At 47.3% G+C, this 23135-nt stretch overlaps 1 protein-coding gene across 1 annotated transcript in view; it reads right to left on the bottom strand.

The window, feature by feature from the left end:
* Positions 1-293: 293 nt before the first annotated feature.
* Positions 294-23135, bottom strand: part of LOC146772771 (rho guanine nucleotide exchange factor 11-like) — a 103701-nt gene continuing 80859 nt past the window's right edge. Inside the window, exons 10-11 of the mRNA XM_085639872.1 lie at positions 2339-2522; positions 294-1028 (exon numbers count right to left, since the gene is read on the bottom strand). Coding sequence (XP_085495998.1) covers positions 817-1028; positions 2339-2522 — 396 coding nt within the window. The 3' untranslated portion in view covers positions 294-816. The remainder of the gene's footprint in view (positions 1029-2338; positions 2523-23135) is intronic.

Below are 23135 nucleotides of genomic sequence, written 5' to 3' on the forward strand. Positions count from 1 at the left end.
TGTTGAACTACGTTCTATTAGTACTCTTTAGCTATTTTTAAGCAATACATTGCTATTCTACACAAAGCCTATTGACTATTGAATGAAAATGAAGTATCACTCGTCTCGATTGTGAATTAAGAGTTGAATCAAACAGGTGTGGGTATAAAAAGTGTTTTTTTCTTGTGGTATGTTTAATGCCACTTGACATTCTTTGTGAAGCTCCCACTTTGGTTTCCAGTCACTTCAGCAAACTTACACTGTGGACACCTCAAGCTCACAGAAAGAACTCTGAGTGCTATTGTGGGCGCTAGTGGTGATGAAATTTTTTATTGTTTTTATTAAAAGCTGGGGAATTTTTTACAGAAAAATGCACACAAGTACATATTTATCCTTGCCTGGAAAATAAAATAGTGCATTTTGTACAGATTATACTGCAATCTCTCTCATGAGGGTGAATGGGAGGAGAAGCAGGTCTTCCAGAAGCATACGCCCCTCTTTTTTTCTCCAGCCCCTTTGGTTGGCATGCGGAGTGGAAGTGGGAACAAGTCCTCAGGAAATACATTTCTGTCGATTTTGTTCACTTGGAGAGAATAAGTGGAGAAGTGATCCCTTATCTCCAACAGCAAACAGCCTGCTTGGGCAGGCAGGAAACACTTTTCATGAAGCAAATAAAATTGCTGTAGTATGACATCTTTTTTTAAAAAATAGGTATATAACTATATATGTTTACTTTAAGCTAATATGCGTTTTTCAGAAAACAAAAAATCCAGTTTTTATGACACTCTCCTCTCCTTTCTCCAAAACAATGTTCCAGTTTCAGTCCCATTTTGGGCCCTAAACTTCGGTTTCTTTAATAGCGACGCCTCCCCTCAGCTGCTGGTCCTGATCCACATTATCTTTGGTGGAGCTGAAGGTGGTTGAGGGCACGAAAAGAGTATTATGTGGTGGGGAAAGATTGAGGCCAAGCCTGCCTCTGTGTGCTCTTCTTTCAAATCCCACTGTGGAATTCAACAATGCAGAAGAATCTTCTACAACCTCGGTAAGACCTGGAGGAGAAAAAATAAACATTGTTAAATACTTGGTCTTTGATGCAGTAACTCACATTTTGCTTTACCCAACACCATCTTTAGGCAGAATCTGAAAGGTTAGCCACAAGCTCTCCATCTTTTTGGTGAGCCAGCCCAAGTGAGCCCATGTCCTTTATAGGTAGGTTTTAATCTACAGTATCTACAGTACCAAAACAAATCCACAGGAAGGATAGCATCAGAAGCAAATTGCTCATATTACACTTGGTGGCAGGTCATGTTCTGACAATGACTGCCATTGATTATGAGATGGTCCAGCCCAAAAGCTTGTACATTCCTCATTCACACCGCACAATCCAGTGTAAACTGTTTCACCAATGCAAGGAGTAGCCCTAATGTCAAAATACACATCTCTTAACAAGGGGTTAAACTGGGTTCCAGATGCAAAACAAGAGGCTATCGTACTCTTTTGCCTCATCAGCTGCCAAATGCCCTTGGGACTCTACCACAGCCCAATGTTATTGATGCGGAGTGAAGAAGAAGAGCAGAGCTCCAGATCCGCATCTGAAGGGGCAGACGAAAAGAAACTGGCATCAGCACACATGCGTGGTGCTTATGTGCAGCTCCGTTCATCACTACTGAAGTTGCTCATACCACCTACCGGTGAGCCCCGGGGAACTGCTTTTTGAGTTTTCCAAGTAAATTCTGGGACTTTAGAATAGACACAAGTTCAGGAATCTGTAGTAAGTATCCACTAGTTTCCAAAATTATTGGTCAACAAGTTAAGCTTTCCAATTATGGTAATTTTCTTAGTCCTGCTTACGATTGCACTGACGTGTTTGAGTGCTAGATCTCTTAGCACCACCCACACTTTTCCAAAAGAATTCATTTCTCAAAGAATTCAATCAAATAATTTAGCATTCTGTAGCCTATCAATGGACAACCCATGATCTGAAGGCTTTGAAAAGCAGTGAAGTAACAGTTTTTTCCTAAAAGTGAGAAAGAGGCTGTAATACTAAACCAATGTCATTTACCAATTCCTAAAATGATTTTTTGTGAAGCAAAGAAATAATCTGGAACCCAACATAGTACTATTTTATGAACTTTTCTAAGACGACATTCTCAGGACATGTTTTGGCTTGAAGTTGTGCTGACAATGGAAGTGGCTTAGGTCTTTGTTAAAAATGTAAGGTTCTAGTAAAGATCAAAGTGTCTGTGGTCAAGCTTTAAGTGTCCTAAAAAAACATAAGATGTATGCTTGTTATTTTTGCTGTGCTTTAGAAATAATTCCATTTGGTTTCAATTTAGAGTCAACACAGAAGTCTTCTTACCGTCCTCAGCTACTGACTCTGACTGCAAGTCTCTTGTGAAGGAGGGATCGCCTTCCCCGTTGGGACTGTGAAGGTTTGCCCTCTGTGTGTTGAGCTCCTTCCCTGTGTCATGGACAAATGGACCGTCCTCCGAAGCGGCTCCTCTAAAAGACTTAATTACCCCCCTGTGTGGGGCTGTCATTTCCTACAATGGTCAAAAAGAAAAGGTCATGACAAAGAACACAACATGATTCGACTGAAGATAATGTACCACATTTACAGGATCTTTAGTACAACTGAACTTTGAGAAGAAAACATATTAATTTGAAAAGGGAAATGTTGGGAAGGGTGGTAGATTAGACAAGTTTAACACAGTTTAATTCCCTCCATCCCATACTTTCAAGGTTCTCTCTATTTCTCTAATGATAAGGGACAATGGAAGTTACTGTCCTCTTAAAAGTGGGGTGAATGGAAGTCTCAGAGAGGATGCAACTTTTGGATGCAGATTTACAAAGGAGGAGCTGCTGTGTTAGATCTGCTGCATAACTTTATTTTCTGTTCTTATATAATCTGAGCCCCCTGATATACCTGTTAAAAAACATTTTTCCATAGATTTTCATTTTTGATTTGTGTTTTTGGATCGTTGGGGAAATAATTAATCTTTGGCAGACATTGCTGATCCAGGCTGAATTTTTCTGGAGGACATTTTTAAATATGGCGGATATGTTGCAATGATGATGCAATATTTCAGGAACCATGAGGCCTATATACTTCATTTTGGTGTCAAAACATCGGTTTTGAGGGACAAGTAGTCTTATAGAGACAAAAAAAAACTCCTCAGAGCAGCCCTTCTATCATTTTCCAAAATGGCGGCTATAATAAGGAAGAAGAGACATATAAAAGTATGAAACAAATAATAATGGCTTTTAATCCTATTATGTAGACACCAAACAATGTTTATGATCTGAATATGAAATAAAATTATGTTTATCACTTCCGTTTTAGACACATTTTCATAATTCACTTTATTTATTTGTTTCAGCAATCGCTTGTTGTTTATTAGCAGAATGTTGAACATTTGAGAAGAGCATATCGACAGGGACATCTTATTATAGGACAGGTATTGTAAGAACATGTATGAGTTCTGTGGGTAGAGGCTTTAGAAGTTTGTAGGTTTTAGAACCCTATCAATATCTTCCCAACCAAATTCACACAGATCTTTCTCTACATATGCATGATCCAAAATATTTACACATCTTCTGATCAAGTAGAACGCTCTTTTAATGTGCCTGCACCATGACATTGGTGCAGGTCACTTAGCGGCACTGATCTCTTGAACTTACTGTACCAAAGATCATCAAATGTGTGACAGTCAGAACTCGCTTTCCACACACATACAAGATATTTTCCACGTCTTTAAAGTCACATTCTTCTTCTGTCTCATAAAATCCCTTCAGGAACTTCACAGATTCAGCAGTTAAACTCCAAGCTTTGTTCCAATTTTGCTCATAGCATAATCACCCGTAAGAACATGTGCCTTGATAAGAACACTGGCTTTCGCTGGGTCAAATTTCTTGTACAGAATATCAAGTGCAATTAAGTGTCTTTTTTCTCCTTTTCCATACCATATCAATAACTCTGACAATCCTTGAATTATGCTCAATTCAATTATAATTTCAATCCATGTTCCAGGACATCTAATAGACGTGACTTTATATTGTTATTCACATATTGTTTGGTCACAAAATTGGCTAGTCGCACAGGCTCGGTCATTTCAAAGTGGTTTCCTTGCTGCTGCATGAAATGAAGAAGGCAGTCAACATGTTAAAACGTTCTCCTCTCTTTCCCACGAGTTTGTGGTGAGGAACAGTTTCACAATGGTCCATTCATTTTGCATTGGTCATCTTTCTGGAAACATTGCAAATAGAAAGGACTTCATGGTAAACTAGCTGCCATTGAGTAACATAGTCACTTTTACGAGTCTGACCAATAATTCTGTTGGAGCTTTACTGTGATCTCGGGATCGTCTGTTCCAGGTTCATATTTGGAGTAACAGCATTGAACTTTGCCTCTGTCTTTCCCTACAAAATGTATTTGGATGAATTTTCTGTTGAGGTGTAGTTTTTCCACCTCTAGCTTCTTCACTCTTTGCATATACCAGGACCCATATCTAATTGTAGTGTATGCAATCGGATTTGTGAAACACAGTAATCAATGACTCCATAGTCTTGACATGCAGCTTCTAATCATTTTCCTGATCAGCATGTACCACGTTTGTAATTAGAGCTATCATGTCTAAAACATTTCCACAGTACTTGCAAAGTTCCGATTTTTCTTCACAATCTTTGACAAACTCTATGAACTTGTTTTTCAGGTTTTCTGATTCTGAACTGAGTGTATTGAACATTACCTAGCTTTGCATTATGTATTTTGAATGAAGTGTACCCTGTGCCTTCTTCACTTCTGACATAGGATATGCAAAACTTAATTTGCCTTTCTTGTTCCAGAAAGCATTCCAATGCAATGTTTCTATAGCCTCAGATACGATGAGCATACCTTGTAACGAACAAACATAATGAGTTCTGCTCAATACTTACTGGACAGTTTTGCTTCCAAAGATTTGAGCCTCCATAAGTGCATTGTCTATGCCACACCCACTGAGATAACTTACTGCACACTGCAACACAACTTTTGTCATGTGGAAAACACCCGTCATTGGATAAAGATCATCGAATCCTACTTGATTGCTCATAAAAATGTCAGCTACAATACAGAAAACACATTAATCACAGACAATTGTCAGGATAGGCTGGTCTTCAAGCTGAACACGCACATTTTGAAAATTATTTAGAGCTGTGTATACTGTTGTGTAGTTTGTGACTGGGGATGGTATTACTGGTAAAATCCCAGCCTTCTTCAGTGGGACAGTATTCTGGGAGATCAGAGCATCAATTCCAGCCTACTGAGGAACTGGCTTTTCTTCATTCTTCATCTGCGAATAATTGATATGATAAATTCAGTTAAATCAGCTTTGTGGACCGCAGCATCAGGTCGAAGAAGATACATGTCCTCAGCCACTGAAACGTTGTGGTAGACTGGGATGTGAGGATGGCTTGCACTGATTGCAAAATCAGTGAAAGCCATCATCACATCCCAGTCTACCACGTAAGTAGCTCATTTTTTTGTTAGACTGACAAAAATAATTCTGCTATTGCACATTCTGACCAGAACAATCTTAATTTCATTCTTGTGGATCAAAACAGTTTTATCAATGTTGACCATTATTTCTCCGATCTCACTGAGTGTGAACCCGTAGCCAGCACTCAGGAGTGGCTTTAAAACGTAATTTCCTTTTTCAAAGAGTGCAAACTTAACTGAAGGCTGGCTGTTACATTGCTGCTGGGAGCTCATCGTACATTCATATTTTCGAATGTACGCATGCACGCAGTTCCGGTGGGCATACAAATCCACTGCAAATACATTCACTTGATAAAATATTTGATTCTCTTCACCCATCAGTTTCAAACTTTTGTTAACTTTGGCTTTGCAGTATTTCTGAAGCAACTCGAACTCTCCTCTGTCCAGCCGTAGTGGATGTTAGATTTTCTTTTGGATCAGTTTGGCAAATGACTCATTTTTTGTTGTTGAATGAGTCCTCAGATTTTGTAATTAGCAACACTGTCAGGAGGTAAAGATCCTCTTCTACTACTTCCTTTGCTCATGTTTACGAATTTGAATCAACAGAAAAACCAAAACAGTATTAACATAGATTACCAATATGGCAGCCAAAACACATCATTTTAGAGCCAGCATTTTGGAAAATGGTGGAATGTTTGCTCTGAGGACTTATTTTTTATCTCTATAAGCCTACTTGACCCCCTAAGCCTATGTTTTGACATAAAAATGGAGGATATAGGTCTCATGGTTCCTGAAATATTACATCATCACTGCAACACATCTGCCATTTTTAAAAATGGTGTCCAGAAAAATTCAGACTAGTTCAGCAATGTCTACCCAAGCTAAATCACTTCTCTAATGATACAAAACACAAATAAAAAATGAACATTCCTGGATAAAAATGTATGGAGGTATTTCAAGGGGCCATGCCTATGAAACAGTAAGATTGTTCTGAGAATCTACTCGACCTGACAGTCGCAACCTTAAAGATCCTGTGGTCCGGAGCGGCTTTTCATAGTAGTGGCAGGTTTGTTCAGGGATATGGAGGAATGCTGTACTTGTTGCCATTTGGGCCAGTGTTGTGAAAGAACATAAAGGTAGCAAGTTACAGAAAGGTGCAGATGCTATGCCAATGTATATTGCTTTGGGGCTGCCATCCAATGTTTAATTAGTTTTATTTTTTGTGAGAAGGGGCATTAAGAGACTTGAATTACCTTGAAGAGGCATGTTATCTCTATTCTATTTGTAACAATTGGAAATACACAGTTTGTACCTAACCTTTTTATGTTTATTGTGTAAACATTTTATGAAATCAAACTTGCATCAAAAATGTGTAATTGTATTCATTCTTTTGCAGGCTACTTTCATAAATGTGATTAGTCATGCAAACCTAAAAAACAATAAGGACAAATCACAAGGGCAATAGCTTGTTCTCCTAGTAATCTCCGTGGAGAAGTGTAAGTAGTGAACAGTCCTGCCCATGTGTCACATTCTGTTGCACTTTCATAAAATACATCCAATAAACATTTTTCATTAGAAAAGCAAACTTTTCAAAATAAAAGCACACATTTAGCAGCCTGTTTGTAGTCCATTTTGTCCAAATTTGATTTTATTTGAAAAAGTAGGCAGTTATTCTTCAAAACTATCAATCGTTTCACAAAAGTGTAAAGAAAGGAGTATGTTACTTACCCTGTAAGCATCTATTTGTAGTGTGTAGTGTGGCAGATTAACATACTAGGCACACTCCTACCATCTAGAATAGGGCCCGGACCGTGCAAGTTGCTTTTGAACGAGAAAGTACATAATCTCTCCTCCCCCTTGAGGTATTGCGCATGTTCCACGGCTCCTTTTTAGATCATGTTTTTCCTCCGTGCCATATAGGGAAGGAGCATACAATTTGCTAAGTTAGCTTTGCTGTATAACATGCTGTATGTGTGTGTATATTTGTCTGCATCTAATACCTGCTGGGGAGGTGAGAGGGTGCATGTGAATCTGCAGCAGCACACGCTACGAAAGATTCTTACATGGTAAGTAACATACTCCATTCGTAGCATGTGTTGGCCAAGACTGTAAAGCAGTACCTCTGACTTGGTGTCCTTAGGCATGAGATGATGTGCTTCCTAGAAATAATGTTCGAAGGACTGTTTGTCCAACTGGAGCATATTGTTTGGCTCATACATCCACACAGTAGTGTTTTGTAAAAGTGTGTGGGTTTATCCATGTTGCTGCTTCACAGGTGTCAAGGAGAGTGATATTCCCAATATATGCCATTGTGGCTCCTTTATTCCTTGATGAATGAGCCCTTGGCATGGTTGTTAATGCTCATTTTGCTTTGGCATAGCAAATGTGTATGCATGTGATTATCCATCATGCTGTTCCTGATTTTTATATGGCTTTACCTTTACATAGATTTGAGAAAGATGCAAACAGTTGCTGTGTTTTTATGAATGGTTTTGTGTGTTCCAAATAGTACAGAAGTGCACGTTTAACATCAAGTGTATGTAAAGCATGTTCTGCTGCAGTTTCTGGATTTTGGAAAGAAAACTGGTAACTCTAAAATTTGATCTAAATGGAAAGGTGATACAACTGTTTAGGCATTGTGTCTTTTGAATGGGCTCAACTTTGCTTGATTAAGGCGCTGACGGTGCCTTCCATAGGGACGAACGCAACCTGGATCGAGAGTAGCATAGCGCATGGCACGGCCAAGTGCAAGCGTGCTCGGATGAATGCCGGTGGGACATGCAGGATTAGAGAGTTTGAACAGCTTCGTAGTTGTGCTTTGATTAACCCCTAATTTATGAGAGGGAAAATATAAGAAATGGACCGGCGCTTTCTGAGGGGTGCCTGATGGAGTGGAGCACGTTTGCAGGCTGGGCCGAATTTAGTTATAGGCAGCTGCCGTACGAGTGTCAGAGGACGCAGGTTGCCATTTGGGATTGGGGCAGTCTGGCCTTTCATAAGGAGAGGCCAGGCAGTGATATTTAGGGATAGTTTGGAAGTGTTTTTTTAGTCAGATTCAGCTTGGTGATGAGAGAAGCAGAAGATCTCTGGTAGTTGAAGTCCAGAGATATTTTGGAAGAGTGCTATACATTAAGTTGAAGGAAAGATTTTGGATTCCATGGATACAATTTAGACTGGTGAGATATATTCTGTCAGAATGGAAGGTAATGGTGCATCAGAAAGGAGCATTGAGGATAAGGTCCAGGAATGTGTCAGGTAGTTTCAACCTTGGCAACCCAATTAGGGAAGAAAATAGATGATTGTATGGAAAGTTTGGAACAGAAATTTGGGAGCAGGAATGAGGACAAGCAGCTCTGGTCAGTTGAAGGCTACGGATAAGGCGGCTGGAGAGAGTGGTGTTTGTAAAGCGACTCAGAAAAAGAAGTATATGCAAAAAGAGAAGGGCTTAAAGACAAAAGGAAAGTACAATTCGGGGGGGGGGAAACTTGAGTTGAGTGAGAAGGTTATGAAGGCCAGTAAGAGGGATCACAGAGGGGTGGCCTGTGATGACTCCTTCAGCAGGGCGGGGGCATTGTCATTTTGTGTTCATCTGATTTAGGAGACAGGGAGGATGAGGAATAGAAAGGAAAAGAGTAAAAAAAAAAGAGAAAGTGGAAAATAAACAGGTGGAGCAGGTGAAGGATCCCTTGAGGGATTATATGTTGGGCCCACATTTCATACAGCATCCCTTACCCTGTCAGTAGCTCCCAGCACAGCATGTGGCGGAATAACTGGAGTTCTGGATTAGGCGGGAGATACCTAAGGAAGTCAGAACATGACTTCGCTCTGAATGTCCAAGGCCATCTCTGGCCAATCTTTATTGTTGATGCCGGATCTAGATTCTAAGATGTTACACTTCTTGAACAAATCAGGGAGAGATCCAAGTCTGGAAAGGGGATTAAAAGGATGTCAGGATTGCCTTCTAGGTGTATGTGAGCTCATAAAGATGTGTGCCATGTATGAGGAGACATATTTACAGGAGACTGGTGTGGATGTTTTGGTGCAGAGCATACGACAAGTCTCTTGATGAATATTGAGGCAAAGTTAGTGGAGCAAGCAAGTAAGAAGACAGGTCAGGAGGCTAAAGCCCTACTTTTGGAGATAAGTTTGTGAAGGAGATGGCAAAGTATTGACGTAGCCCAGATTTCATCTGGAGTCAGGCATTGCTTTATTTTTGTGCTTCGGGCAGACCACATTTAAATTGACGCAGACTTTGGTGCAAGCGGAAAACACATGGCACATGAAACACGAAATGAGGCCTAGTCAAATGCTTATTAAAAGTAGCACTTTTGGTGCAAAGCACAGTGAAAGACATAAAATGAGGCCTGGTCAATGCTTTCAGTCTGAAATGCTTGTGCTGAATTAACGTGTTTTGCAGTGTAGAGAAAACTAGTGATTTCAGTGGCTATTTTAGCTTTGAGGATAATCATAGAATGTGTGTTCTCTCTTCCCAGCTCTTTTCCCTTATAAATTACACTCCCTGTTTCCTGTCTCAAGAGACTTTGGCTTTGTTGCATATTTAGACAAATACATATTCAGTTCATAACACATCTTTTTATAATGTGTATTAAATTAACCATGCACCATCACTGCACGTGGGGCTAAAGCATTTTGCATGAAAAGCTATCTAAAACATTAGAGCATGTTGCTATGAGTATGTATTAACTGTGTGTGCTTTGAAAGTTTGCACTGGTGCATGTTTTATGCTATGTTGTACATTGCGCATTTTTGCATGTTGTGCACAAATAATAGAAACGCTGCTTTAAACTAATAGCTTTTGCTAGGAAAATAAATGATACAACGTATTAGCATGGGGGAGATAAACAGAAAGGGTTCTATTTCGTAAATGAATACTATTTTTGTGTTTGTTTTATTTTTGGGCCTAAGATAAAATGGCTGCCTGTGAATCCATAATTAAATAAATAATCTGAGTCGTCAGATTATGAGAACCTAACCAAAGGGTGTGTGGAAAGCACTTGTTTCCCGAAAGAACACCCAAGTAAAAGAAAGAAAGGGCAATTCCTTTCTTTAGTCCCCTCACTCACCAGGGTTTCCCCACGGTGACATGCTTATTTTAAAAGGCAAAACTGTGCCTCATGGTCGACAGGCCACCCGCCGGAAACACCTACTAGTGAACTGCCTCGCCGACCGCATACTGAGTATGCGGTCGGCGAGGCAGTTCACTAGTAGGTGTTTCCGGCGGGTGGCCTGACGAGTACAAGTGTACGAGTGTCCAACCCCCCCTCAGTCGACCATGAGGCACAGTTTTGCCTTTTAAAATAATTCCATGAGACGTACATTACGTATGTATTTTGATTAACGCATGCTAAATTTGCACAGCGTTTTTTGTTTTTTTCACTTATTCATGCACCAAATTAGGTCTTCTAGGAGTGGTATTTACACTGGGCTGGTCCCAGTGTAGTCCTGATGAAGAGCTTGGGAAGCTTGAAACTAGTCGACCGTATGCTAGGTACACTTACCCATTATAGTAGTTATCTCTAGCATATCACCCACGTTTTTAATTAATTAGCTAGGAGCAACATTAAAATTTAGATTGGCCCACTAGTTGATTATTTTAACTCACTTTAAACCACTCCACACCACAACACTTGCACAACACATAGTCTTGTTCAGTGCTCCTACGTAAATCCGCAAGTCGCAGCACGCCTCAGCCCGTAGAGGACTGAGAGGACCCCAATGATGAAGCATGTCACCGTGGGGAAACCCTGGTGAGTGAGGGGACTAAAGAAAGGAATTGCCCTTTCTTTCTTTTACTTGGGTGTTCTTTCGGGAAACAAGTGCTTTCCACACACCCTTTGGTTAGGTTCTCATAATCTGACGACTCAGATTATTTATTTAATTATATATACAATGGGAGGGTGAACCTAACCGTTAAAAAACCTCTCTTTCCCCCTTCTTTTTTGATATGCCTGTGAATCCAGCAAGGCTGTGAAATTATATTAAATGAGAGAGCATGCGCAGAAAACAGCTACATACTGCCAAGTGCCTCGAGTGAAGACCTAGTTCAAGGACACCGTAAACTTTAAATTCTTGTAGTCCTGCCAATGTACCAGTGTTTGTGGAATGTGCTTATCCTGCGTGCGATGTGACAGGAAAAAAGGAAATAGACTGAAACATTTTTCCTATTAAATGGTGCTGAAATATATGATTGTATTTATCATTAACGTGTTTTTTGTTAAAACCGGATTTGCAATGAGAACAGGATGGTGAGACCCTCATGTCATCTATGCTAACCAATCAGTGCAAACTTTACTGAAAACAGCAACATTATTTGTGTAGTCAGTCAAGAATTAGAGTATAAATAATGACCTCTTTGGAGGCGTGTTTTGCTGCTTGCTGTTTTTAGGAGGAGGAGAGAGGAGAGGCAGCAGATGAGGCCAGACATCATATGGGTTAGGTACGTGAAACGTCGCGGGTGCAGACTGGGAGGAGATTTCGTCCTACTCGGAATCAATAGCACGTAACACTTCAGTATGGCATATGAATAACAGAGCGCTACTCGGAATCAATAGCACGTAACACTTCAATATGGCATATGAATCACAGAGCGCTACTCGTGCTCGGGTGCAGTCAGTGTCTAACACGGGGCTGTCCGCAGGGAGCACACAGGACTTGCGGAGCGAGCCTCTTGCTCCGGTGCAGTTCGTAGGCACCGCACTTCAGGGCAGACACGGGGGGTACCAGGAAGGGATCCCTCGGCGGGGTCTCTCCGTCGCGATGACCGGGGGAACTCCCACGGAGAGGGAACCCGGGCCCAGGGTGCGGTGTGGCTCCCAACCAGCAGGGGGCGCACCGGGGGCAATCCCAGCCTTCGGGCTTACCTCGATCTCCGCGCTGGAAGGCGTCCGTTCCCGCGATGATGGGGGTACTCGTTCTCGGCCTCGCGCACTTCTCCTCACAGCTGCGACGGCAGCGACGGGGCCCTGGGCTTCTCCACGGGCCTCACGACACGGCAGGGTACTTCTTCCGGCCTCAGGGTCGCGGCGGTGAGTGCGCTGGCTTGCACATCACGGGGGGTGCTAAAGTTAAGGATGGGGGTTCTATGTTCAGCGGAGCCCGCTGCCGGGGGTCCCAGACCAGGGCAGGGAGAGCACGGGTCACAGCGCTAATACCTGGTCGATCCCCGGTGGTTCTCCAATCAGCTTCACATCAGAGCTCAGGGGTCAGTCTGGACACGCAGTCTCAGTGCTTTGGCTTGTAAGTTTAAAGTTCAGTCTGGACACGCCGTCTCAGTGCTTTGGCTTGTAAGTTTAAAGTTCTTAGATGTCAGATAAGGTCTTGTTGGCGCAGATGTATCTGGTGCCCTTAAGGGGTTCTGTTGCAGGGGGGTAGGGATGGAGAAGGCGACTAGGTCCTTCCTAGTCAGGCTGGGAAGAGGTTCTCTGGGTCCTCCTACTACTGGGCAAGATCAGTGGGTTTCACAGGGTCCCTCACTCACTTAAGAGGCAGCACCTAGATCCTGTCACTCTCAGAGGCATAAGTCCCTGGCTAGGCCCTACCGCCTACACTCCTGGTGGATTCTTCCAGCTCTGCTTCACCCCAATGGCCAACTCACCACAAAAAGTTCCCTCCCTCACTTAAGTAGCCCTAGGTCAGGTGACCTCTGGCCAAGGCGGCAAAAGAAAAACCACACCTCCCTTCTAGAAGGTTCCAGCACATTCCAGGAGCTTCCCCACTCTACCTATGGGACAAAAAGGCGGGCTGGAGTCGCAACATTGTTGTGGGGTTCCAGCCAGCTCCTGGCAGCTAGGGTGCTACTATGAAAGACCACTCTGCAGTAGCAGGGGCCTGTGGCAGCCATCTTGGGAGAAGGGAGCACCTGCACCTTAACACTGATTGGCAATGAAAAGGCGCCCGGAGACCTAGTCCAACATAAAAATGAGGGTGGAAAAAATGAGGCGCGATCAAAAATGGAAGGGGAGTCCACCCTAGGGCTGACAGGTCCAACATGCGTCCCCCCCAGCCGAAAGAGGGGAGAGCTACCCAACCTCTAGGGAGTTCTCATCACTAAGGCGGAAAAACCTGGAGAGACCGTCAGCATTGGCGTGGTCAACTCCGGGCCGATGTTCCACCCGAAAGTCCATCCCCTGTAGGGAAATGGACCACCTCAACAACTTGGGGTTTTCGCCTCTCATCTGCATGAGCCAGCGAAGGGGGCGGTGGTCGGTCTGGATAAGGAAGTGAGTGCCAAATAGATATGGCCTCAACTTCTTCAGAGCCCAGACCACCGCGAAGGCTTCTCTCTCAATGGTGCTCCATCGCCGTTCCCGAGGGAGGAGTCTTCTGGATATGAAGGCCACTGGTTGATCTTGGCCCTCGGTATTGAGTTGCGAGAGCACCGCACCTATGCCGTGCTCTGAGGCATCTGTCTGTACAATAAATTCCTTGCTGAAATCTGGTGTTGCTAGTACTGGAGCGGTACACATCGCATGTTTCAGCGTGTCAAAGGCTTCTTGGCATGCAGCTGTCCATATGACCTTGCGAGGTTGCTTCTTTGAGGTCAATTCCGTCAAGGGGGCTACGATGGTACCATATCCCTTGACGAACCGGCGGTAATAACCAGTGAGACTGAGGAAAGCTCGGACCTCGGTTTGGGTCTTGGGGGGCTCCCAAGCCAAGATGGTTTCGATTTTGGCCTGGAGGGGTTGCACCTTACCTCCGCCCACCAGGTGTCCCAGGTACACGACAGATCCCTGTCCAATCTGGCACTTGCTGGCTTTAATTGTTAAGCCGGCGCGTTGCAGCGCCTGCAATACCTCCTGGAGGTGTTGCAGATGGTCCTCCCAGGTGCCACTGAAGACAGCTTTGTCATCCAGGTAGGCCGCTGAGAAGGACTCCAGGCCAGATAGTACCTGATTTACTAACCGCTGGAATGTGGCCGGAGCATTTTTGAGCCCAAAGGGCATCACTCGAAACTGGTAGTGGCCCTCGGGGGTGGAGAACGCTGTCTTCTCCCTTGCTCCATCGGCCATGGCAATCTGCCAATATCCGGATGTCAGATCAATGGTGCTGAGGTACCGGGCTGCTCCCAGCCGGTCCACCAGCTCATCTGCACGGGGGATGGGGTGAGCATCTGTCTTCGTGACAGAGTTCAACCCCCGGTAGTCCACACAGAACCAAAGCTCCGGTGTCGTACCCGGTGGGGCCGCTTTCGGCACCAGCACCACTGGACTAGCCCAAGGGCTGCTGGAAGGTTCTATCACCCCCAGCTCCAGCATCTTTGCCACCTCACGCTGGATGCTATCCTTCACTCGGTCAGAGAGCCAGTAAGACTTGTTCTTCACCGGGGGGCTGTCCCCTGTGTCCACATCATGGGTACACAAATGAGTGATTCCAGGCGTGAGGGAGAACAACGAGGCGAACTGTCCCAGGACATGGCGACAGTCCCTCTGTTGCTCTGGGGTCAAGGATGGGGAGAGGACTACACCTTCCACCGAACCATCCTTCTCTTGCACCGCTAGAAGGTCAGGAAGAGCTTCACTCTTCCTCTTCGCTCCCATCCGTCACCATAAGGAGAGCAAGCTCTGATTGCTCATGGTGCGGCTTCAGGCGGTTGAAGTGGAGCAACCCTGAGGGGCTGACGGGTGGTTTTCACATCTACAACGTACGTGGTCTGGCCTCGCCGCTCCACAATGTCGAACGGGCCAGTCCACCGGTCCTGGAGGGCACAAAGCTGCCCAGGTTCCATAACCCACACCTTCTGTCCCACGTCTAACTCGACCGTCCGAGCGTTGCGGTCATACCACTCCTTCATCACGGTCTGGCTAGCCTCCAGGTTCTCTGTGGCTGCCTTCCACAGCTTGGCCATCTGGCTGTGGAACGCCAGCATGTAGCTGACAATGTCACGGGGAAGCTTCTGTGAAGTCTTCTCCCACCCCTCTTTCACTAAACTGAGGGGACCCCTAACGGGATGGCCATAGAGCAATTCAAACGGGCTGAACCCGACTCCCTTCTGCGGTACCTCCCGGTAGGAGAATAACAAGCAGGGGAGGAGGACGTCCCATTTACGCCTCAAGCCCTCTGGTAGGCTTCGGATCATCCCCTTCAATGTCTTATTGAAGCGCTCTACAAGTCCGTTAGTCTGGGGATGGTAAGGAGTGGAGAACCGGTAGGTCACCCCACACTCCTTCCACATGGCCTGCATGTAGGCCGACATGAAATTGGTGCCCCTGTCCGACACCACGACCTTGGGGAATCCCACTCGGGTAAAAATCCCCAACAGTGCCCGCGCCACCACCGGTGCAGTGATGGTCCTCAGAGGAATAGCCTCTGGGTACCTTGTGGCGTGGTCCACCAAAACCAAGATGGACCGGTGTCCCCCTGCGGTCGGAGGGTCCAATGGCCCAACAATATCGATACCGACCCTCTCAAACGGGGTCCCGACCACGGGGAGCGGTTCCAACGGGACCTTCAACTTAGTCCCAGTCTTGCCACTAGCCTGACAAGACTTGCAGGTCTTGCAAAAGGTGTCTTATGCAATCCTCATCCTGGGCCAATAAAAATGGGGGACCAACCGTGCAAAGGTTTTGTCCTGACCCAGGTGTCCGGCTAAGGGTATCTCGTGCGCTAACTCCAGCAGAAAGGCCCGGTAACATTGGGGGACCACTATGGCCCTCGAAGATCCATGTACCGGCACCCTGGGCTCACTGTATAGGAGACCATCCTCCCAATACACGTGATAACCTCCCAGTTCCTGACTGGCCACTTGGGCTTCCGCCTGCCGCCGCATGCCTTCAAGTGTGGTGCACGCCCTTTGTGCCTGACAAAATTCCTCCTGGGTAGGACCTCCTTCCACATGCCAGTCAGCAAGGGTCGGCAAGTCCTACACAAGAACGACATCTACCTCCGCGGACTCCGGGGGCACCTCTCCGGCCTCCCCATCCATCTCACGGGGCATGTCCTCTACCACCTTCTTCTTTCCATGTTTGGCTTTGGGTTGGGCCATGATTCCAGGCTCCAACCCAGGATGAGTTCCATGCCGGGCAGCCATGGACCGCGTGCTGACGCAAGTCCACCCTGGTAATCCCAGCATCTCGTTGTGAGCGTGAAACTCAACGTCTTTCCACTTGGTGTGCTCCAGGTCGTTCCCTAGCAAACACCCCACAGGCAAGGCAGAGCTCACAGCAACTCTCAGTAGGCCTCTGACTCCTCCCCACTCAAATGGAACACGAGCCACTGGATAGTGACTCATACTGCCGTCAGCCAATACGGCCAGATGGAACTCCTCGGGGACTACTTGTTCTGGGGACACCAGCCGCCGCACGACAGTGGTCATGCTGGCCCCTGTGTCCCTCAGAGCTTCCACCTCCTCCCCATTAATTCTCACCCTCTGCTGATATTTAGCAGTGTTCGGGGGCAGGGACACTACAGGGACCACCTCTCTATCCCAGAGTGAAACCAGCGTCAGGCCTGTCCACTCCCCCTTCCCTATCTAAGGGCAGCTCCACCCCAAGCGCTATACTACTCACCCCAGGACTTTTCCCGCCCGTTGGGGCTGGTGGTCGCTTGCGACACTTGGGATCTCCCCTGTAGTGTCCAATCTCCCCACACTCGTAGCACCGCACAATCCTAGGCTGCTGACTCCTGTCAGGGTAAGTGGGTCTTGTGGAATTGGACGGGGGTGGGGTTCCTACTCCCTTCCCAAACTTATTTTGGGGACCTTTCGAGAACTACACCTTTTTATCTCCCCCCTCTTTCTTCTGGGGAAACCCTGTCCGCCTTTCGAGCCATCTCCCCCGGGGCCCTTGTGAGACACCCGGGTGCTCACTCAAATATCTGCCTCCTCCGCAAGCTCACGGGGATCCATCAACTTGCGGTCCACCAGATGTTGGCGCAGCTCCGGAAAGCTCTTATCCAAGAGATGCTCCCTTAAAAAAAGATCGTACAACCCTTGGTAGTCCTGCACCTCGCTGCCACGCACCCAACCATCTAGTGCCTTCCTCGCATAATCAAAAAAATCTACCCATGTCTGGGTGGACAGCTTATGGCTGCCACAAAACTTTTGCCTGTACCTCTTGGGGTTGAGACCAAACTTTAACAAGGCCTCTTTCATGGGGGCATACCTTACCTGATCCGCCTTGGCCAAATATAGCAGGGTGTCCCTAACATTGGGAGGTATATACCGGTATAACCCACCTCCCCAATTACTCTCGGGTACCCCATGGGCCGTCAAGGCTACCTCGTATGCCTCCAACCATTTCATGATGTCGTCCCCCACTGTGTAATTGGCAATTAACGCTTTAGGTAGGTAGAACTTTGACTCTTGAGGTTCCTTAGCTATGCTGCCACCATTGTCCTTATTGGACGCGTTCAATTGGAGGGCGCGTAGCTCCAGCTCTTTTAGCTGAAGCTCGTGCGCCAGCTTCTTCTCCTCCATTGCCCATTTCTTGTTCTCTCTTTCCCTTTCTCTTTCATGTTCTAATTTCGCTAGCTCCCATTTTAGTTGCCTCTCTTCCCTCCTGTCCTCGTACTCCTCTGGGTACGCGCTCCTTCTAGACCCTGTCCTACTACTGGCCCCAGAACGTCTCCCTGGGGGCACATTTTCCGACGTATCTACATTTAAGATGTCTAGTACTTCCTGGGCGCTCTCCTCCTGAGGTGCATCTGGCGCCTCCTGTCCCTCATCCTCTCTCCCTTCTGGGTGGGCCTCTACCCATGCCCTAATGGCGGTGCGGAGTTCCGGTCCTTTGGCCCTCCGTACCCCAGGCACCCCCATCCCCTGCCCGAACTCCCTTAGTTGCTTCACACTGTACCCCTCGAGGTCAGCTAACCGGAATTCCATTCTGGCAGGTGGGGACCTAGACACTAAGGAGAAAAATTCCTAGGGGATAGGCAACAGTTCTCAGCTAACCAGGCTTCTTGTACTCTCAACCTGGACAGTGGAAATAACAATGCAGCAATCAATGGTTTCGGAGCTCTGGAACAAATAGGCGTTTAATTGTGGCGCCCTCGCCTCACAGAAGGGTGTTGTATGGTCAGAGGTCCTAAGGATCCCACCGCTGCCACCAATGTAAGACCTGGGGTCTCCAGGCCCTATGGGGCGGTAACGTGACACGAGCGGTCGGGCCACCAAAGGTCTGTGTGTAAAGCAACCATACAACACGCACCTCACATGCGACGAGGAACACACACAATAAGTGACGCCACACTGTAGGAGCTATGTAAATACTCAAGTTTATCCAAGTAGATCACGTTAAAGGCAGTTCATGAGGTAGCAGTACATTTCATATGCTGATAATACAATAGCTAGCGATGTACATATCAGTCAGGAGCTATGAAGGCTGTTCATACCATATATGCATTTCATGAGATAACAGTACTGCCTGGGGCACAACTACCAAACACGTAGCTGTACAAGAGCTCTTCACCTTCCTGTCGCGTTGTGCGCGCTAACCGGTGATGACCTCAGAACGGGGCATCTAGCATGGAGAGCTACTCGCAACTAAGGACATTTAGCACTTCAAGGTAGAACAGGAGCAGCAGAGCGCTACTCGTAACTTCTGGCACCTAGCACTGCAGTAGGAAACATGAATAACAGAGCGCTACTCGTAATCAATAGCGCGTAACATTTCAGTAGGGCATATGAATAATAGAGCGCTACTCGTACTCAATAGCACCTAACACTTCAATAGGGCATATAAATAACAGAGCGCTACTCGGAATCAATAGCACGTAACACTTCAATATGGCATATGAATCACAGAGCGCTACTCGGAATCAATAGCACCTAACACTTCAATATGGCATATGCATCGCAGGGCGCTACTCGGAATCAATAGCACGTAACACTTCAATATGGCATATGAATCACAGAGAGCTACTCGTGCTCGGGTGCATTCAGTGTCTAACACGGGGCTGTCCGCAGGGAGCACACGGGACTTGCGGAGTGAGTCTCTTGCTCCGGTGCAGTTCGTAGGCACCGCGCTTCAGGGCAGAGACGGGGGGTACCAGGAAGGGATCCCTCGGCGGGGTCTCTCCGTCGCGATGACAGGGGGAACTCCCACGGAGAGGGAACCCGGGCCCAGGGTGCGGTGTGGCTCCCAACCAGCAGGGGGCGCACCGGGGGCGATCCCAGCCTTCGGGCTTACCTCGATCTCCGCGCTGGAAGGCGTCCGTTCCCGCGATGATGGGGGCACTCGTTCTCGGCCTCGCGCACTTCTCCTCACAGCTGCGACGGCAGCGACGGGGCCCTGGGCTTCTCCACGGGCCTCACGACACGGCAGGGTACTTCTTCCGGCCTCAGGGTCGCGGCGGTGAGTGCGCTGGCTTGCACATCACGGGGGGTGCTAAAGTTAAGGATGGGGGCTCTGTGTTCAGCGGAGCCCGCTGCCGGGGGTCCCAGACCAGGGCAGGGAGCGCACGGGTCACAGCGCTAATACCTGGTCGATCCCCGGTGGTTCTCCAATCAGCTTCACATCAGAGCTCAGGGGTCAGTCTGGACACGCAGTCTCAGTGCTTTGGCTTGTAAGTTTAAAGTTCAGTCTGGACACGCCGTCTCAGTGCTTTGGCTTGTAAGTTTAAAGTTCTTAGATGTCAGATAAGGTCTTGTTGGCGCAGATGTATCTGGTGCCCTTAAGGGGTTCTGTTGCAGGGGGGTAGGGATGGAGAAGGAGACAAGGTCCTTCCTAGTCAGGCTGGGCAGAGGTTCTCTGGGTCCTCCTACTACTGGGCAAGATCAGTGGGTTTCACAGGGTCCCTAACTCACTTAAGAGGCAGCACCTAGATCCTGTCACTCTCAGAGGCATAAGTCCCTGGCTAGGCCCTACCGCCTACACTCCTGGTGGATTCTTCCAGCTCTGCTTCACCCCAATGGCCAACTCACCACAAAAAGTTCCCTCCCTCACTTAAGTAGCCCTAGGTCAGGTGACCTCTGGCCAAGGCGGCAAAAGAAAAACCACACCTCCCTTCTAGAAGGTTCCAGCACATTCCAGGAGCTTCCCCACTCTACCTATGGGACAAAAAGGCGGGCTGGAGTCGCAACATTGTTGTGGGGTTCCAGCCAGCTCCTGGCAGCTAGGGTGCTACTATGAAAGACCACTCTGCAGTAGCAGGGGCCTGTGGCAGCCATCTTGGGAGAAGGGAGCACCTGCACCTTAACACTGATTGGCAATGAAAAGGCGCCCGGAGACCTAGTCCAACATAAAAATGAGGGTGGAAAAAATGAGGCGCGATCAAAAATGGAAGGGGAGACCACCCTAGGGCTGACAGGTCCAACAAGGCTGGATCCAGAGACAGAGGATGCATTTCTGCAACACTGGGGAAGGGCTCACAGTTATGCTTTCCCACCATTTGCAGAGATACAGAGATTCCTATTGAAATTGAGAAAAGAGCTAGTGGAAATAGTGTTGAGCTGATTTTTGTTCATCCCAGGTTTGGTATCCAGACGTCATGGATCTGTTGATAGATGGTCCAGTTCTTCTGCCGGAGTTCGCAGATCTGTTAGTAAATACGATGGGAGAGGGACTCAAGTTAGTTTTGCAGGGACTGTTGAGGTTGAAGGGATGGTTGATTTCAGGAGAGTTTGGCAGGTTTCAGCTTTATTAGCAGAAACTTTGAAACTCATCAAGGAATCCTGGTCACCAGGAACATCTAAGGCATACAGGTTGGCATTAAAGAGATGGATGTGTTAGTGTGTTCTGTGGAATTTGGATCCCATTTCAGCATCTGTGGTGGAGGTGGTTAACTTTTTGTCAGAGGTTTTCCTTAAGGGGAATTTGTACAGTTCAGTAAATATAAGTAGGTCAGAGATTTCAGCAGGCCATGAGTTTGTGAATAGTGTACCAGTGGGGCAGCACGATGTGGTGAAAAGGTTGTTGAGGAGGGTGCGGTTGAGGACACCATTGAGCCTGCTGTATTCTTCTTTGTGGAATGTAGATCTTGTTTTGAGAGAGAATTGTGTAGTTGGAAAGAGAACACATTTTTGGATTGAAAACATCTGTCATTCAAGTTAGTCATGAATCTTTGATTGATTTCGTTTAGAAGATTGTCATATTTTAAGGTGTTGGAGATAACATCATGGAGATATTTACCAGGAGGAGTATGTTTCAATATCAGGAAGAGGACTAAGACTATGTTGCAGACTTTATTTTTATCCAAGACATTTTTTTATAGAAGACTGAGTATTGAGATCCTTGCATTAATATGAGAGACAAACATAGAGTTTGAGAAGTAACGTGGAGATGCAGCTGATAATTTCTTGTAGGTATCCTTACAAGGCTGTATCTCCCCTACATTAGCACGATGGGTTAAGGAAGCAATGAAAATGGCAGGATTTGTTCTTGCAAGCTCTGTAGCACATTCTGCAAGAGGGGCTATGGCATCCAAGGCTTTAGTGACAGGAGGTGGATTTACAAGTATTTTAGCTGCAGTGGATTGGTCAACAGAATCAGTGTTTACATTTCTTTTTTTATCCATGGAAGGTGCTGTGAGGAATATTATGGCAAGGCTTGAAACATGCATGGGGGCGCTAGGTGGCGCTGGACCGACATGGCCGCACTTCCGTGAGGCTCCAGCCGGCCAGGCAAATGACGATCCAGCAAGTCCATCCTGCAGGCCAGCAAATGCAGTGCTGACCACTTCGGCGTGTGTGGGAACCTCCGGAGACCACCCTGTGCTAATTTCGGGAGAGGCGGCGGCCGGGAGGCAGGGAAATCGGCTCCTGCAGGCCCGCGGCGATTGACCAGTGATAGAGGCGGAGCGTCGTGGCGGATGCTGGCGCCACTGCAGGCCGGGGATCCGCGTGGCCTGCTGGGCCGTTGCCTGGGTACAGTGGGCTAGGTCGCACTGGCGTGCGGGAAGACATTGCCGGATAGTCCGGAGCTGTGCTGGACGGAGCGGCGCCTCCTGGACAGCGAGATCACATTTCATGGGCTGCTGGGGGCGTGTCCGTAGTCAGAGTCTGTATGGCCATTGAGTGTTGCGGCCGCGCTGGAACCGCGTGGCTTGGTCGCGACTGAAGGACTGTGGCCTGCGCTGTGTGGCCCCTTGGGTGGCCCCCTATCTATCCGGATTGACTTCGGCGGCGGACGGCGACCTCCCACCCCCCCTGCCTCTGCTGGTGCGGAGCCGTGTCTGCGCCGGAACCTGGAGGGGGGCCCCGAGCTGGACGCTCTCGTGATCGGCCTCCTTGCCGGGGTGAGACGCCTAGACCCTGCCCGGAGTAGACGCTTTCCTCCCCATGCGGCTGAACTGGCAGGTGTGTGGCTGACGGTGAGTGACTGGGAGGGTGCGGGAGCAGCTGCGACCCCCTATCAACAGTGGGCCAGAACAGATCACTCGACGGCGACCCCCTGATGGGCTACAGCGACTGGTCCCGGAGGGCTTTTGTGGAAGTGTGACGCGGAGCGGAGAGGGTGCGAATTGAAGACCTGCCTGGGCTTCGGCGCTGATAACGTGTATCGCCCACCTCACTCCCTGTGGGTACTGGCCCCATTGACTGCTGCCGCTATGGGCAAAACGGACACTAAACAAACTACGCTTCACTTCAACCCCGCGAAGGGGGGGGAAAAAAACTCGTGCCCAAAATGCTGAGGGGGTGGAGACGGGCCCCGTCGACGAGGAGGATCTGGACTGGAAATCCTTGCTGGTGGGTATGCAGCGGAGTTTGTCCTCCATTGACGCG

This window comes from Triturus cristatus, chromosome 12, assembly GCF_964204655.1.
Source record: "Triturus cristatus chromosome 12, aTriCri1.1, whole genome shotgun sequence".
Classification (NCBI taxonomy): domain Eukaryota; kingdom Metazoa; phylum Chordata; class Amphibia; order Caudata; family Salamandridae; genus Triturus; species Triturus cristatus.